Here is an 18,949-nt window from a genome sequence, read left to right as displayed (position 1 = left end):
TACAGTAAACTAAAATGTAAGTATCAAGACACTTCCTGAGAAGCTCTTCACCAATGATCTTTATGCTCACAATTTATCTATTTAGTGACTGAATCATTTATGATGACGTTGACACGTTCTGTAGAGGGCAAAGCCACAAGGGGAAAACTACCCAGTGAGTTAACACAATACTCTTTCTACAACAATAAACCCTACATGCTGTGTCTGTGTCAATCAAACTAATTGTGTTCCCTACTGAGCAGGTTACACAGAATCATGGCCTTCCTTGTACTGTATGTCAGTTTTGGATTTCAAGGTAGGATTTGGTACTCAGTTGATATTGTTGTAGGGAATGCTGAATGTAACAAAAAATCCTCTGATTCAAAACAAATGTAATCATTGGCTATACCTGGCAATACTCTTTGGTACTAAAGAGAATATCAGAAACAACCAGGTTTAAAATAACTAAATATATATTGCTCTTTGTACAACAACAAACACTACATGTGTCATGACTCCCTCCGTGTCACGGAATCAGCCGATGCTGCTCCTCCTCCTTGCTCGGGCAGGCTTCGGCGTTCGTCGTCCCCGGAGTACTAGCTGCCACCGATCTATGTTTCGGTGTTTGACTTGTTGTGTCCTGATTGTGTACACCTGTTCCCCATTATGTTGTATTGTATTCCCTATTTAACCCTCTGTCGTTCATTGTGTGTTGTGTGTTATTGTATTCGTCATCGGCAGTGTTTCGTGTGCGGGTGGAGGCAGAACTGAGTGATTTCCACTAGATGGGCCAGCTGCAAAGTCAAAATTGGCTCTATTTTAAATATTAATGAAAACAAAAATGAACTTTTTGGTCTTAATTTCAGGTTAGGGTTAGACATTAGGGTTAGCGGTGTGGTTAAGGTTAGCGTTATGGTTAATCTAGCTCTCACAGTCTCACGTCAGAATTAGACATTCATCCATGTTTCTCAAACGTCAAATTTCGAAGTTGCTCCAAACGTCACATTTCGAAATGTTTAAGGTTGAGTTTAGACTTTAACTCAGAATTTTTAAGGTTAGGGTTAAATTTAGATGTTATTTCCGAAATCCTAAGGTTAGGCATTAACTCCAAATGATTAATGTAAGGGTTTGGGATAGGCTACATTTTTTTACATCAAAAACAACTTTCTATCAATGGATTCAAACTTGCAACCTTTGGAATTAGAAGCAGATGCTTACACCCGTTTGCCATCCACCATCCACATCACTCTAGCAAAACCGAAACCCACTTGAAGGTAACAGCGCTCACTGTTGCCCCTAGTGGATGGTTTCCACATCATCTCTCTATGTCCTCGGACATGGATGGACGTCGAATACTGACTTGTATCATGGATGACCTGGCTGTAAGGTTAGGGTTTGGCTTAAAATCAGATTTTATGACTTTGTGGCTATGCCAGCTACTGACCACTCTTCAGAGCTGCCTTCAGGGCAAGATTCATGACAATAAATGCCAACCTGCTACAGAAATGGTAGGAGCTAGAGGAAGGAGCAAGGTAGGGACAGACTGGTCATAGGGCATTTCTGGCCAAAATTCCAAATGGGCTAGTCCACCTTAAGCCTAGTGGGCCTGTCTAAATTCTAGGTTTGCACAAAATGTTCATTATTCGGCTAATAATGGTGGCCTCAAGAGAAAGAATGGGCGTAAAATGCCCTGGCCGTTTTCTGGTTCCAATCCGTCCCTGGAGCAAGGTGTTGTTTTCAGACCAGGCTTTTTTTCAGAGCAATGGGATACAGTTTTAATTTGTCACCAGAAAATTCAAGGTCAACCTCTTCCCCCACTTTCAGATTTCACCTTCAGAGACTTTGGCCTCCCTGACAGAGTGACCTGCCCTCCCAACCAAGGTGTAAGGACCCTCATCCTTTCTGTCTCGACACTCTCCTATTCTTCTTCTCCTCTCCTGCCACCCCTCTCAGGGCAGAATGGACCGGTCTGTGCAGGAGCTGTTTCTGAACTTCACAGTAGTCTTAATCACTGTGCTTCTCATGTGGATCCTGGTCAAGACCTACCAGGCCTGAACCACCAGGGGACAGATACAGGAGGAGAGAGATGAAGGTTCGAATCCTGGATCAGACGAGAAAATCTGGTGTGGCGTAAGCCGGCAACCTGTAACGATCCCGGCAGTCTGAGTCGGGTCCTGTCTGTGGACTAGTTTTTCTGCTCGTGATCTCCAGTTTCCCGAGGGTTCTGGAACGCTCCGGGGAGCTCTCTTGATTTCCGCACCTGCATCCCATCAGCAATCTGCACACCTGGTCCTGATCATCACCCTTCTTAGGCTCTGGCCTAACATCCATTCCCTGCCGGATCGTTAGCCATGAACAGTAGGTTTACCAGAGTATCAGTCTTAGAGCTTCTAGCGTTAGTTTTGTTGTTTTGCACCTTGTTGGTTTGTTGTTTACTTACCTCCGTTTTGTTCCATCTGCAGTCACTCGTCCGGAACCTTCATCCAACCTCTGCCTGGTGGTCGGGGCTGCCGAGCCACGATTGGATCAACCACTGCACCCCCCAACAACTAATCAACGCCGCCCGCTCTGTTCCCTGGATTATTCAGCATCACTCTTGACTTTGTAAATAAACACTCACCTTCGTTTCACTTACCTTGTCCTGGTCTGCTTCTGGGTTCTGGCTTTGTAACTCGTGACAGAACGATCCGGCCAGTAATGAACCCAGCGGACCTGGACTCTGTTCGCCATGCCATTACCCATCAGGAGAAGATGTTGGGCCATCATAGCACGGAGCTACAGGAGATCGCGTTGGCAGTTCGGAACCTTTCTACCGGTCTGACGGAGGTCCAGAACCAGCGCAAGTTTCCGGTGGAGGATCCACTACCGGTTTCACCCATCTCGCCTGCCGCGTCTGGAGCTGTGTCCTTCCGTGAGCCCAAGGTTCCGACGCCGGATAAATATGAGGGGGAGCTGGGAGGATGCCGTTCTTTCCTTATGCAGTGTGGGTTAGTGTTCGATCTACAGCCCTACTCTTATGCCACAGACAAGGCTAGGATAGCCTTTGTGATTGAGTTGCTGCGTGGTCGAGCGCTGGAGTGGGCTTCAGCCGTTTGGGAACGACAAGACCCCTGCATGGCTTCATACCAGGGGTTCACGGCCGAGATGAGGAAGCTCTTCGACCATTCCGTCCGAGGGAGGGACGCAGCTAGGCGCCTGTTTTCGCTTCACCAAGGAACTCGCAGCGTGGCCGACTTCGTGATCGAGTTCAAGACGTTGGCTGTGGAGAGTGGGTGGAATGAGGAGTCTCTGCAAGCGGCCTTTTACCAGGGTCTGTCGGAGCAGCTCAAGGATGAGTTGATCTCCTATCCGGAGCCTAGTGACCTGGACAGCTTGGTAGCCTTGTCTATTCGGGTGGATAATCGAGTCCGTGAGCGAAGGAGGGAGAAGCAATGGGGTCCGTCCAATCGATCAGCTTCTCAGGTTCCAGTCGGGTCGGGGATTGGACCAGAATACGTCGATCATCGTCCACCACACAGGATTAGTGGAGAGGTCCTGTCTCCCGATTCTGAACCAATGCAAGTAGGGCGGCACGGGTTAACCAAGGAGGAACGCCAACTCAGACGTAGGACGAACTGTTGCCTCTACTGTGGTGGTTCGGGACATTACCTCGCCACCTGTTCCCGGCGGTCGTCAAACTGCGCGGCTCGCTAAAGTTGGGAGGACTTTTAGCGAGCCAGTTTCGACCTCTCAATACCTCTGTCAGACCCCGTTTCCCGGCTACCCTTGTGAACAGGAATCAGAGCTTAGCGATTAACGCTTTATCGATTCAGGTGCCGATGGAAGCTTTCTTGATGCCGAAGTTGGTGGAACAGCTGGGGCTTTCCAAGGAGCAATTGCCGGAAGCCATTGAAGCGACCACTCTGAACGGCAGTAGTCTGGCACGTATCACGATGAGGACTGAACCGGTTAAGCTACTGTTGTCGGGGAATCATTCGGAGATGATTTCATTCTTCATTCTGCCGTCTTCCCATGTTCCTCTGGTCCTTGGATACCCCTGGCTGAAGGAACAATCCCACGTTCGATTGGGTGACGGGCAAGGTAACGAGTTGGAGCCTTGATTGTCATGCTAACTGTCTCAAGACTGCCTGTCCCCATTCGGTTCCCAGTCAGGTGATTGAGGCTAAACCCCCAGATTTGTCCCTGGTTCCCGAGACATATCACGATTTGGGGGAAGTGTTCAGTAAGCAGAAGGCTCTGTCACTTCCTCCCCACCGACCATATGATTGTGCCATCAACCTGTTCCCTGGAGCTGTCTACCCCAAGGGAACGTTATACAGTATCTCCCGCCCTGAACGTGAGGCTTTGGAGACCTACATCAAGGAGTCCCTAGCTGCTGGTCTCGTTCGGTCCTCGTCATCACCCCTGGGGGCAGGATTCTTCTTTGTGGGTAAGAAGGATGGCTCTCTTCGACCGTGTATTGATTATCGGGGGTTGAATGACATCACGGTCAAGAACAAGTATCCCCTGCCCTTGATGAGTTCTGCCTTCGACTCCTTACAGGGTGCTACGGTGTTCACTAAGCTAGACCTACGCAATGCGTATCACATGGTCCGGATCAGAGAGGGAGACGAGTGGTTGACGGGTTTCAATACACCGATGGGTCACTCGAGTATCAGGTGATGCCGTTTGGACTGACCAATGCTCCAGCGGTATTCCAGAGTATGGTGAACGACGCCCTGAGAGATATGATCGGTCTCTTTGTGTTTGTTTACCTGGATGACATTCTGATCTTCTCGAAGGAACCTTCCGACCACGTCCAGCATGTCCGGCAGGTTCTGCAGCGATTGTTGGAGAATCGCCTGTTCGTGAAGGCCGAGAAGTGCGAGTTTCACGCCCACACGACATCCTTTCTCGGGTACATCATCTCCAGGGGGGAGATTAGGATGGACCAGGAGAAGGTTAGAGCGGTTCTGGAATGGGCCCAGCCCGGTACGAGATTGCAGCTCCAGAGATTTTTGGGGTTTGCGAATTTCTACCGCAGATTCATCCGGGATTACAGCCGTGTGGCCGCTCCGTTAACTGCCTTGACTTCCAGTATCAGGAGCTTCAAGTGGAATCCGGAGGCGGATCGAGCGTTTCTGGATTTGAAGAGGCGATTCACCAACGCACCGATTCTCTCTCAACCGGACACGGCCCGTCAGTTCGTCGTTGAAGTGGACGCGTCTGATGTGGGAGTTGGCGCCATCCTGTCGCAGCGATGCTCCACGGACAGTAAACTCCATCCCTGCGCCTACTACTCTCGTCGCCCGCCTGCGGAGAGGAATTACGATGTGGGTAACCGGGAGCTTCTCGCGGTGAAACTTGCCTTGGAGGAGTGGCGGCACTGGTTGGAGGGGGCGGAGCAACCGTTTATTGTCTGGACTGACCACAAGAATCTTGCTTACGTGCAATCGGCTAGACGTCTCAACTCCCGTCCAGGCCAGGTGGTCGTTGTTTTTCGGACGATTCAATTTTCCCTGACGTTCCGACCTGGATCTAAGAACGGCAAGGCGGACGCCTTGTCTCGGATGTTCTCCAAGACGGAGGAGAGTGGGTCCAAGACCGAGACAATTCTCCCCCGAACTGCGTCGTGGGAGCTGTTAGGTGGAAGATTGAGGAGGAGGTGATGGCGGCCCTTCGGACGCAGCCCGGTCCCGGTAACGGTCCACCCGGGTCGGTTGTTTGTGCCTGAGTCGGTTCGTCCCTGCGGTCCTCAAATGGTCCCACGCCAGCAAGATGGCTTGTCACCCTGGCGTGGCTCGGACGATGGCGTTTCTTCGCAGACGCTTTTTGGTGGCCTGCCATGGCCGAGGATACTCGGGGTTATGTTGCTGCCTGTCCAGTGTGTGCGCAGAATAAGAGTACCAATCGGCCCAGCTCTGGACTACTTCACCCCCTTCCTATTCCCCGGCCGACCATGGTCGCATCTGGCCCTGGACTTTGTCACTGGGTTGCCCGCTTCTGAGGGGAACACGGTCGTTCTGACTATCGTGGACAGATTCAGCAAGTTCGCCCACTTTGTGCCAATTGCCAAGCTTCCCTCTGCCTCGGAGACGTCCGAGATCCTGGTTAGGGAGGTTTTCAGGGTCCACGGTTTGCCCAGTGATATCGTTTCCGACCGTGGCCCTCAGTTTACCTCTGCTGTCTGGAAGTCCTTCTGTTTGGCCATTGGAGCTACAGTCAGTCTCACATCTGGTTTTCACCCCCAATCTAATGGTCAGGCGGAGAGAGCCAACCAGAAGATGGAATCCACGCTACGCTGCCTGGCCTCTTCCAACCCCACCTCCTGGGTCTCTCAGTTGCCTTGGGTTGAGTATGCCCACAATACTCTCCCTACATCTGCCACTGGGATGTCTCCCTTCCAGTGCCTGTATGGCTACCAACCTCCCTTGTTCCCTTCTCAGGAGAAGGAGCTCTCAGTGCCTTCTGTTCAGGCCCATATTCGTCGTTGCCACCGGACCTGGCATCGGGCCAGAAAGGCACTCCTTAGAGTTTCGGACCGGTATCAGCTCCAGGCGAATCGTCGCCGGATCCCCGCTCCCACCTATACCATCGGAGATAGGGTCTGGTTGGCCACACGGGATCTTCCTTTACGGACTGAGTCTAGGAAGTTGTTACGGGGTTCATTGGTCCGTTTGTGGTGGAGAAGGTGATCAATCCGGTGGCAGTTCGACTCAAACTCCCGAGGACGCTCAGAGTCCATCCCACCTTTCATGTCTCCTGCCTCAAGCCTGTTTTCCTCAGTCCTCTGTTGCCTCCTCCGCCTCCTCCTCCTCCTCCTCGGATGATCGGAGGTGGTCCTGCCTACACGGTGCGACGCATCATGGATTCCAGACGGCGGGGCCGGGGTTTCCAGTATCTCGTGGACTGGGAGGGGTATGGTCCTGAAGAGAGGAGTTGGATTCCGCGGCGACAGATCCTAGATGCTGACCTCATCCGTGACTTCTACCGCCTCCATCCTGGCGCTCCGGGAGTCCGCCCGGTGGCGTTAGCGGAGGGGGTACTGTAACGATCCCGGCAGTCTGAGTCGGGTCCTGTCTGTGGACTAGTTTTTCTGCTCGTGATCTCCAGTTTCCCGAGGGTTCTGGAACGCTCCGGGGAGCTCTCTTGATTTCCGCACCTGCATCCCATCAGCAATCTGCACACCTGGTCCTGATCATCACCCTTCTTAGGCTCTGGCCTAACATCCATTCCCTGCCGGATCGTTAGCCATGAACAGTAGGTTTACCAGAGTATCAGTCTTAGAGCTTCTAGCGTTAGTTTTGTTGTTTTGCACCTTGTTGGTTTGTTGTTTACTTACCTCCGTTTTGTTCCATCTGCAGTCACTCGTCCGGAACCTTCATCCAACCTCTGCCTGGTGGTCGGCGGCTGCCGAGCCATGATTGGATCAACCACTGCACCCCCAACAACTAATCAACGCCGCCCGCTCTGTTCCCTGGATTATTCAGCATCACTCTTGACTTTGTAAATAAACACTCACCTTCGTTTCACTTACCTTGTCCTGGTCTGCTTCTGGGTTCTGGCTTTGTAACTCGTGACACAACCGGAGTGTTGCTGACATCATCCTAGACTCCATCGCCTGCCGTTGTGCCCTTGAGCAAGGCACTTAACCCCTACAATTGCTCTGCGGCTGATCCATGCGTCTGAACCATTGCTTCCAGTCTCTCGGGTGTGTGTTTGTCTCGGGGGGGTTAGGGTGTGAGCATAAATACATATTTCCATTAATGGACAATAAAGTTAACGGACAATAAAGTTAACTAACGGACAATAAAGTTAACGGACAATAAAGTACAGTACATCTTATATTATCTTCATTCTGCAACATAGATGTTGCACATGGTCCCTGACAAATTAAGTGAATAAATGAAATTGAAATATATACACGCAGTTCCTCACTCCTGCCTCGTAGAGGTACTGTTGTGTTAGAGATGAGTTGGCAAGCATTCTGTTTACACGTTCTACAATAAAATAACTATTATTGTACCCTATATGTTTTCTGTTGTTTGATGCATCCAACATTATGTTTTAAATGATACATGTGCACACAAATCATGAAAGTAAGCAGAGTACACACCCTACCTACAAAACCAGTCAAAAGTTTGCACACACCTACTCATTCAAGGGTTTTTATTTATTTGTACTATTTTTGACATTGTATAATAATAGTGAAGACATCAAAACTATTAAATAACACATATGGATTCATGTAGTAACCAAAAAAGTGTTAAACAAATCAAAATATATGTTATATGTGTGAATCCTCAAATAGCCACCCTTTGCCTTGATGACAGCTTTGCACACTCTTGGCATTCTCTCAACCAGCTTCATGAGGTAGTCACCTGGAATGCATTTCAATTAACAAGTGTGCCTTTTTAAATGTTAATTTGTGGAATTTCTATCCTTTTTAATGCGTTTGAGCCAATCAGTTGTGTTGTGACAAGGTAGGGGGGTATACAGAAGATAGCCCTATTTGGTAAAAGACCATGTCCATATTATGACAGTCCATCATTACTTTGAGACATGAAGGTCAGTCAATACAGAACATTTCAAGAACTTTGAAAGTTTCTTCAAGTGCAGTTGCAAAAACCATCAAGCGCTATGATGAAACTGGCTCTCATGAGGACCGCCACAGGAATGGAAGACCCAGAATTTCCTCTGCTGCAGAGGATAAGTTCATTAGAGTTACCAGCCTCAGGAATTGCAGCCCAAATAAAAGCTTCACAGAGTTCAAGTAATAGACACATCTCAACATCAACTGTTCAGAGGGGACTGTGTGAATCAGGCCTTCATGGTCGAATTGCTGCAAAGAAACCACTACTAAAGGACACCAATAAGAAGAAGAGACCTGCTTAGGCCAAGAAACACGAGCAATGGAAATTAGACTGGTGGAAATGTATCCTTTGGTCTGGAGTCCAAATTGGAGATTTTTGGTTCAAACCGCTGTGTCTTTGTGAGACGTGGTGTGGGTGAATGGATGATCTCCGCATGTGTACTTCCCACCGTAAGGCATGGAGGAGGAGATGTTATGGGGTGGGGTGCTTTGCTGGTGACACTGTCTGTGATTTATATAGAATTCAAGGCACACTTAACCAGCATGGCTACCACAGCATTCTGCAGCGATATGACATCGCATCTGGTTTGGGCTTAGTGGGACTATCATTTGTTTTTCAACAGGACAAGACCCAACACACCTCCAGGCTGTGTAAGGGTTATTTTACCAAGAAGGAGAGTGATGGAGTGCTGCATCAGATGACCTGGCCTCCACAATCCCCGACCTCAACCAAATTGAGATGGTTTGGGATGAGTCGGACGGCAGAGTGAAGGAAAAGCAGCCAACAAGTGCTCAGCATATGTGGGAACTCCTTCAAGACTGTTGGAAAAGCATTCCAGGTGAAGCTGGTTGAGAGAATGCCAAGAGTGTGCAAAGCTGTCATCAAGGCAAAGGGTGGCTATTTGAAGAATCTCAAATCTCAAATATATTTTGATTTGTTTAACACTTTTTTTTGGTTACTACATGATTATCTGTAGCTTAGCTGGTAGAGCACGGCGCTTGTAATGCCAAGGTAGTGGGTTCGATCCCCGGGACCACCCATACACGAAAAATGTATGCACGCATGACTGTGAGTCGCTTTGGATAAAAGCGTCTGCTAAATGGCATATTATTATTATTATTATTCTACATGTGTTATTTCATAGTTTTGATGTCTTCACTATTATTCTACAATGTAAAAAATAATAAAAATTAAGAAAAACCCCTTGAATGAGTAGGTGTGTCCATTCTTTTGACTGGTACTGTACATTCTTAGAAAAAACGGTTCCAAAAGGTTTTTTCGGCTGTCCCCATAGGAGAACCCCTTTTTTGGTTTCAGATAGAACCCTTTAGGGTTCCACGTAGAACCATTTTGGCTTCCATGTAGAACCCTCTGTGGAAAGTGTCCTACATGGAACCCAAAAGGGGTCTTCAAAGGGTTGTCCTATTGGGACAGTCGAAGAACCATTTAGGTTCTAGGTAGCACCTTTTTTTTCTAAGAGAACTTCAGTTGGACTAACTGTTAATTGTGTGATGATGAAACAACAACAAACAAGCCTTTTGTTTTGGAGGCTAAACACCTTGTCTTTATGCTCACAGTTAGGCCATAGAAATCAGCAATGAAACACTTATAAAACACACATGTTCACATACACAGTATAGTATTTTTATTTGATCGAACACAAAATTAATATTAGTCCTATTCTCTCTTATTGAACGCGCACTTGTGTTTTTCTAAATCGCTTGACCAAGATCTGTTTTATTTCCTCAGTTCTTAGACAGTATATCAGTGGATTGATCATAGGAGGGAGCAGGCTATACAACATGATAATAACAATACGTAAATCAGTGCTGAATCTAATGCCGATATTGCTAGACAGATAAATAAAACATCTGGGGAGATAATACAGGGCAATGATGATCAGCTGACCACTGCAGGTAGAAAGGGTTTTGAGGCGGCCTTGGGTGCTCGTAATCTTAAGAACTGCCATAATAATAGAGCAATATGAGAATATAATAAAAGCAAGGGGTCCCAGTAATACCACCATTGCTACAACAAAAGCAGATAAACCATAAGGGGCCCTGTCAGTGCATGCAAGCGTTGTTATGGAAACATGATCACAGTAGCACTGCATGATTGTGTTTGAGTCACAGTAAGGAAGATGATAGGCCCTGGTTACCATAGCAAGAGAGGGAGGGTGTGCAAGCACCCATGCAGTGGCATTGAATATATGAATGGTGGAGTTGTTGATAACCATTGGGTATCTGAGTGGGTAACAGATTGACACATATCGGTCTAAAGCCATTATCAATAGGAGAAAGCTAGTTACGGATCCAAAATAGTGCACTAAGTACATTTGAAAAAAACAACCAAAGAAAGAAATTGCTCCCGCCTGAAACCAATACCTGGCAATAATCTTTGGTAAAGTGGTGGTGCTGAATAGTATGTCAGACACAACCAGATTCAAAATGATAAAATACATGGGTTTATGGAGAACGTTATGAGTTGCAAACAAGATAAGAACAACAACATTTCCTATTAAAATGCAACAATAAACCAAGAATAATACAGTTGAGACAAGGCCGTAGAACTCTGGCTGAAGTCCAGGGAACCCAACGATGACAAACTCTGTCACAAAGCTGTGATTCCCTGCTGACATGACCATATGTTCTCTTAGAACCAACACTCTGGAAAGTAATGAACATTTATGTTATAGTAAATTATCCATCATTACAACCTAGAGCAGTGTTTTTAAAGTGTTTTCATCAGGTTTTTGTCATATCAAATCAAACGGAATATTGCTCATATACTCTAGTGTCAAATCCTAAATTGACGTATGCACGTGTGACTTTGATGTAAATGATGCATATTGTCAGTTGAAGATTTGAACAAAGAAATGTTGTTATGCATGCAGATTTCAAGTAAGGATTTGGCCCATTGTGCATTTACCAATAATTATTACAGCTCACAGACGGAATTGTTTTACCATGTCAACAATCATAATAATATATATAAATGTATTATTTTTGTTTGTAAATGAACATCAGTAAAACTTTGAAAATTGTAATGTGTTATTTGTTCATTGATATGATTAAATCCATGTGAATGTATTGTCTTACATAATGTTTAACCAGGACCTGGAAAGCTACACTAATCATGAACAACAGGCTTTATGCATGGATTTACTAAATGTAGTAGTAAACTAACAAAGCAATAATGTGTGTAAGCAGTTTAAAAGCAGACATTAAAATAAGGTGCTGTCAAAGCAAATGAGAAACTAAGTACCACTATCACTGATCATCCATGTTATCACAGTTTGATACACAAAACATCAAATCAATGCTGTTGGAAAAATGTCCTTACCTCGATTACAGTAAACTAAAATGTAAGTATCAAGACACTTCCTGAGAAGCTCTTCACCAATGACCTTTATGCTCACAATTTATCTATTTAGTGACTGAATCATTTATGATGACGTTGACACGTTCTGTAGAGGGCATAGCCACAAGGGGAAAACTACCCAGTGAGTTAACACAATACTCTTTCTACAACAATAAACCCTACATGCTGTGTCTGTGTCAATCAAACTAAATGTGTTCCCTACTGAGCAGGTTACACAGAATCATGGCCTTCCTTGTACTGTATGTCAGTTTTGGATTTCAAGGTAGGATTTGGTACTCAGTTGATATTGTTGTAGGGAATGCTGAATATAACAAAAAATCCTCTGATTCAAAACAAATGTAATCATTGGCTATACCTGGCAATACTCTTTGGTAATGTGGTGGTACTAAAGAGAATATCAGAAACAACCAGGTTTAAAATAACTAAATATATATTGCTCTTTGTACAACAACAAACACTACATGTGTCACGACTCCCTCCGTGTCACGGAATCAGCCGAGGCTGCTCCTCCTCCTTGCTCGGGCAGGCTTCTGCGTTCGTCGTCCCCGGAGTACTAGCTGCCACCGATCTATGTTTCGGTGTTTGACTTGTTGTGTCCTGATTGTGTACACCTGTTCCCCATTATGTTGTATTGTATCCCCTATTTAACCCTCTGTCGTTCATTGTGTGTTGTGTGTTATTGTATTCGTCATCGGCAGTGTTTCGTGTGCGGGTTGTTTATCCTCCTTATGTGGAGATTGTTTTTTTACTCTGGTTACTTTCGAGTAAAGTACGTTTCCAGTAAGCTCTGTGTCCTGAGTTTGACTTCGCCTACCGCATTTCACCGTCGCATTCTGACAGAATAACACAACTTCATGGAGTCAGCAGGATCGGCGGTGCCAAGGGGATCACTGGAGGAGCGCGTAATCCACCAAGAGGCCATGATCCAGCACCTGGGCACCACCATGCAAGGAGTGATGGACACCTTGAGGCGATGGGAGAGTGGAGGTTTGCCCACACCTCCTCCTACGATACCACCACCATCAGCCATCGTTCCATCTCCGGAGTCCAGTGGGATTCGGCTCTCGCTCCCGAGGGCTTATGATGGCACCGCGGCCGGGTGTCAGGGTTTCCTACTCCAGGTTGAACTCTACCTAGCAACCATTCACCCGGCGCCCTCGGGATACGAGAGCGTGTCCGCCCTCATCTCCTGTCTGTCCGGCAAGGCGCTGGAGTGGGCCAACACCGAATGGGGTGGGATAGATGCCGCTACGGTCAGCCATACGGGTTAATGAATGCTCCTTCAGTATTCAATCATCCCCCAGAGGGTAAAGCGGCGGGTGAGCGTCTATTCCACCTTAGACAGGGGAGGAGGAGCGCGCAGGAGTTCGCGCTGGACTTCCGGACGCTAGCTGCCAACACGGGATGGAATGAGAGGGCCCTCATCGACCACTACAGATGCAGCCTGAGGGAGGACGTGCGTCGGGAATTGGCCTGCAGGGACACCAACCTCAGCTTTGATCAACTGGTGGACATGTCGTTTCGCCTGGATACCCTGTTGGCTACCCGCGGACGTCCGGATTCGGGGCCGTCCATTCCATCCCCCAGCACTTCCGAGCCGACCCCTATGAAGCTCGGGGGTGCTGGTGCTAGGGAGACCAGGAGGGAGACCCGGAGGGAGGCTGTCCCCTGCACCAACTGTGGCCGCAGAGGACACACTGCTGGTCGGTGCTGGGGAGGGTCTCCTAGGAATCTAGGCAGTGGGCGACGCACTGATGAGTCATTCCAGGTGAGTAGGCACCCAACTCACCCAACTCACCCAGAGCTCTCTGCTGATCATATGTGTATTAAAGTGGTGTTTCCCGAGGTTTCTCCTCACTCCCAGCATAAGGCGCTAGTAGATTCAGGCGCAGCTGGGAATTTTATCGATCGCCAGTTCACCTATAAGTTAGGGATTCCTATCGTACCTGTTGATGTGCCCTTCCCCATTCATGCCCTAGATAGCCGCCCGTTGGGGTCAGGATTGATTAGGGAGGTCACGGCGCCTCTCCGGATGAAAACGCAGGAGGGTCATGAGGAGATAGTACGTTTGTATTTGATTGATTCTCCTGCGTTTCCCGTGGTGTTGGGGCTTCCCTGGTTAACATCTCATGACCCCAACATTTCATGGCAGCAGAGAGCTCTCCAGGGATGGTCTGATCAGTGTACTGGGCGGTGTGTAGGCATTTCCGTAGGGGCAATGACGGTGGAGAGCCCGAACCAAGTTCCCACCTTGCACATTCCACCTGAGTATGCCGATTTGGCTCTCGCCTTCAGTAAGAAGAAGGCGACTCAATTACCACCTCATCGGACAGGGGGATTGTGCGATAGACCTCCAGGTAGGCGCTGCGCTTCCACGTAGTCACGTGTATCCTCTGTCCCAGGAGGAGACGGCCGCTATGGAGACCTACGTCACCGAATCTTTGAGACTGGGTTACATACGGCCGTCTACTTCCCCTGCGTCCTCAAGTTTCTTTTTTGTGAAGAAGAAGGATGGGGCTTTACGCCCGTTTATTGATTACCGTGGTCTAAATCAGATCACCATCAAATACAGCTATCCTCTCCCTCTGATTGCTAGTATGACGGAGTCATTACACGGGGCGCGATTCTTCACGGAAATTGATCTCAGGAGCGCGTACAACCTGGTGCGCATTAGGGAGGGAGATGAGTGTAAGACAGCATTCAGTACCACCTCGGGTCACTATGAGTACCTCGTCATGCCATACGGGTTAATGAATGCTCCTTCAGTCTTCCAATCATTTGTGGACGAGATTTTCCGGGACTTGCATGGACAGGGTGTTGTGGTATATATTGATGACATTCTAATATACTCCGCTACACGAGCCGAGCATGTGTCCCTGGTGCGTCAAGTGCTTGGTAGACTGTTGGAGAATGACCTGTATGCGAAGGCGGAGAAATGTCTGTTCTTCCAGGAGTCCATCTCCTTCCTGGGACATCGGTTGTCCGCGTCAGGGGTAGAGATGGAGATTGACCGCGTTTCTGCCGTGCGTAATTGGCAGACTCCCACCACGGTAAAGGAGGTGCAGCGCTTCTTGGGTTTTGCCAATTACTACCAGAGGTTTATCCGGGGCTTTGGACAGGTAGCAGCTCCCATCACCTCTCTGCTAAAGGGGGGTCCGGTGTGCCTGCAGTGGTCAGCTGAGGCGGACAGGGCGTTTAAACGTCTGAAGGACCTGTTTACCTCGGCTCCGGTGCTGGCGCATCCGGATCCCTCTTTGGCATTCCAGGTGGAGGTGGACGCTTCTGAGGCTGGGATCGGCGCTGTGCTGTCTCAGCGCTCGGGTACGCCACCTAAACTCCGCCCCTGTGCTTTCTATTCTAAGAAGCTCAGTCCGGCAGAGCGCAATTATGACGTGGGGGATAGGGAGCTGCTGGCTTTGGTTCAAGCCCTGAAAGTGTGGAGACATTGGCTTGAGGGGGCTAAACACCCTTTTCTCATTCTGACTGACCATCGTAACCTGGAGTACATCCGGGCAGCGAGGAGGCTGAATCCTTGCCAGGCAAGGTGGTCAATGTTTCTTTCCCGCTTTGTATTTAAGCTCACCTATAGACCAGGGTCCCAGAACGCTAAGGCAGACGCCCTGTCCCGACTATATGACACAGAGGAGAGGTCCATTGAGCCCACTCCCATACTCCCGGAGTCTTGTTTAGTGGCACCGGTGGTGTGGGAGGTGGATGCGGAAATCGAGCGGCGTTACGTTCCGACCCTACTCCTCCAAAGTGTCCAGAGGGTCGGAGGTACGTGCCGCTCGAGGTTCGCGATCGTTTGATATACTGGGCTCACACGTCACCCTCCTCTGGTCATCCGGGTATTGGTCGGACAGTGCACTGCCTTAGTGAGAAGTACTGGTGGCCAACCTTAGCTAAGGACGTGAGGGTTTATGTTTCCTCCTGCTCGGTGTGTGCCCAGTGTAAGGCACCTAGACACCTGCCCAGGGGGAAGTTACAACCCCTACCCGTTCCACAACGGCCGTGGTCTCACCTATCGGTTGATTTTGTCACGACCTTCCCCCCTCCCAGGGGAACACTACGATCTTGGTCGTTGTGGATCGGTTTTCTAAAGCCTGCCGTCTCATTCCCCTGCCAGGTCTCCCTACTGCCCTACAAACTGCTGAGGCCCTGTTTATACACGCCTTATGGCACTATGGGGTGCCTGAGGATATAGTGTCTGATCGGGGTCCCCAGTTCACCTCTAGAGTCTGGAGGGCATTTATGGAACGTCTGGGGGTCTCGATTAGCCTTACCTCAGGTTTTCACCCCGAGAGTAATGGGCAGGTTGAGAGAGTTAACCAGGATGTGGGTAGGTTTCTGAGGTCATATTGCCAGGACCGGCAAGAGGAGTGGTCGGGATATATTCCCTGGGCAGAGATGGCCCAAAACTCCCTCCGCCATTCGTCCACTAACCTTACGCCTTTCCAGTGTGTGTTAGGTTATCAGCCGGTTCTGGCACCTTGGCATCAGAGCCAGACCGAAGCCCCTGCGGTGGACGAGTGGTTTCGGCGCTCGGAAGAGACCTGGAACACTGCCCATGTACGCCTGCAGCGGGCCATCAGGCGGCAAAATGCGAACACCGATCGCCACCGCAGTGAGGCTCCGGTGTATGCACCGGGAGACCGGGTCTGGCTCTCGACCCGAAACCTGCCCCTTCGCCTGCCCTGCCGGAAGCTGGGTCGGTGGTTTGTGGGGCCCTTTAAAGTCCTGAGGAGATTGAACGAGGTATGTTATAGGTTACAACTGCCCATTAATTATCGCATTAATCCCTCGTTCCATGTGTCTCTCCTCAGGCCGGTGGTGGCTGGTCCACTCCAGGAGAGTGAGGTACGAGAGACTCCTCCGCCCCCGTTGGACATCGAGGGGGCTCCGGCGTGCTCAGTCCGTTCCATCTTGGATTCGAGGCGTCGGACGGGGGGCCTGCAGTATCTCGTGGAGTGGGAGGGGTACGGTCCGGAGGAAAGGTGCTGGGTCCCCAGGAGGGACATTCTAGATCCCTCCATGTTGAGGGACTTCCACTGGAGTCATCCAACTCGCCCTGCTCCGCGTCCTCCTGGCCGTCCCCGAGGCCGGGGTCGGCGCACGGCTGGAGCCGCGCGTCAAGGGGGGGGTACTGTCACCGAATTAGCCGAGGCTGCTCCTCCTCCTTGCTCGGGCAGGCTTCGGCGTTCGTCGTCCCCGGATTACTAGCTGCCACCGATCTATGTTTCGGTGTTTGACTTGTTTTGTCCTGATTGTGTACACCTGTTCCCCATTATGTTGTATTGTATTCCCTATTTAACCCTCTGTCGTTCATTGTGTGTTGTGTGTTATTGTATTCGTCATCGGCAGTGTTTCGTGTGCGGGTTGTTTATCCTCCTTGTGTTGGAGATTGTTTTTCTACTCTGGTTACTTTCGAGTAAAGTACATTTCCAGTAAGCTCTGTGTCCTGCGTTTGACTTCGCCTACCGCATTTCACCGTCGCACTGTGACACTCCGAAGCTGCCACCTCTCCTTGTTCGGGTATGCTTCGGCGTTCATCGTCACCGGCCTTCTAGCCACTGCCGCTCCTCATTTCATCATTCCATTGCTTTTGTCTTGTTCATTACATAAGTGTTCCCTCTGCCCCCTTGTCTTTGTGTGTGATTGTTTATTGTGAGGAGAGTGAAGCTCGGTGGAGCTCCTTGTATTTTGTATCGCAGGGTTGTTTTCCCTGTGTGCCTTGTTGGTTCCAGTGCGCCTGTTTTGCACACTGGACTGTTTTGACGCTTTACTGCGTAACTCTGTTTTCCGGAATAAATCCTGTTATTCTGTGATTTACCCTCCTGCGCCTGACTCCTTCAACTCACCCATCACAACATGCTACATCTGTGTCAATCTAACAAGGTGTTCGCTGCTCTTACACAGAGTTAGGGCCTTATATGTCAATTTAGGATTTGAAGTCAGGATATGATACTCAGTTAATATTGTTGTCGGGACAAGTATTTCTAAACATAATAACAAAACTCCATTTCTGATTAAAAATAATTTAATCATTGGCTTAAAGCAAAGACATTCTCTTTTTTTGGAGCAGTTGACTTCTTGAATCTTTTCATTAAGCTTTGTTTTATATCTTTTGTCTTGAAACAGTATATCAGTGGATTGATCATAGGAGGGAGCAGGCTATACAACATGATAATAACAATACGTAAATCAGTGCTGAGTCTAATGCCGATATTGCTAGACAGATAAATAAAACACCTGGGGAGATAATACAGGGCAATGATGATCAGCTGACCACTGCAGGTAGAAAGGGTTTTGAGGCGGCCTTGGGTGCTCGCAATCTTAAGAACTGCCACAATAATAGAGCAATATGAGAATATAATAAAAGCAAGGGGTCCCAGTAATGCCAGCATGGCAAAGATAAAAGCAGGAAAACTATAAAGGGCCCTGTCAGTGCATGCAAGCGTTGTTATAGCGATATGATCACAGTAGCACTGCATGATTTTGTTTGAATCACAGTAAGGAAGAGGATAGGCCCTGATTACCATCATCAATGGACAGGCTTTCGCAACAATCCACGCAGTGGCACTGAGAATATGAATAGTGGTGTTTTGGATAATCATTGGATATTTGAGCGGAAAACAGATTGAAACATATCGGTCTAAAGCCATTATAAATAGAATGTATGAATTTACAGTACCAAAATAGTGCACTAAGTACATCTGAACAAAACAACCTGTGAATGAAATGGCTCCTGCTTCAAACCAATACCTGGCAATAATCTTTGGTAATGTGGTGGTGCTAAAGAGAACATCAGAAACAACTAGATTTAAAATAATCAAATACATGGGTTTGTGGAGATCCCGGTCTGTTGCCAACAATACAAGAATAACAACATTTCCTGTTAAAGTGCCAAAATATACCAAGAATAATACAGTTGATGCAAGGCCGTAGAACTCTGGCTGAAGTCCAGGGAACCCAACAATTACAAACTCTGTCACAAAGCTGTGATTCCCTGCTGACAT

The 18,949-nt window shown here is 48.4% G+C and overlaps 3 protein-coding genes across 3 annotated transcripts; 1 reads left to right on the top strand and 2 right to left on the bottom strand.

The window, feature by feature from the left end:
• The first annotated feature begins 1,938 nt into the window (after positions 1-1,938).
• LOC121568130 (sarcolipin-like) lies at positions 1,939-10,153 on the top strand. Its single transcript, XM_045212798.1, has 2 exons — positions 1,939-2,028; positions 10,130-10,153. Exons 1-2 carry the CDS (start codon positions 1,939-1,941, stop codon positions 10,151-10,153), a joined length of 114 nt encoding a protein of 37 aa, XP_045068733.1.
• Positions 10,154-10,239: 86 nt separating this feature from the next.
• LOC121568129 (olfactory receptor 2AT4-like) lies at positions 10,240-11,190 on the bottom strand. The gene has a single exon (XM_041878713.2). The coding sequence runs from the start codon at positions 11,188-11,190 to the stop codon at positions 10,240-10,242; it is 951 nt and encodes a 316-aa protein (XP_041734647.2).
• Positions 11,191-17,974: 6,784 nt separating this feature from the next.
• On the bottom strand, positions 17,975-18,949 carry LOC123483245 (olfactory receptor 2AT4-like). Its single transcript, XM_045212797.1, has one exon. It carries the CDS (start codon positions 18,947-18,949, stop codon positions 17,975-17,977), a length of 975 nt encoding a protein of 324 aa, XP_045068732.1.

Source organism: Coregonus clupeaformis, unplaced genomic scaffold (genome assembly GCF_020615455.1).
Source record: "Coregonus clupeaformis isolate EN_2021a unplaced genomic scaffold, ASM2061545v1 scaf0052, whole genome shotgun sequence".
Lineage (NCBI taxonomy): Eukaryota > Metazoa > Chordata > Actinopteri > Salmoniformes > Salmonidae > Coregonus > Coregonus clupeaformis.
The sequence above is the reverse complement of the archived record's forward strand: the minus strand, read 5'-3'. Positions and strand labels throughout refer to the sequence as shown.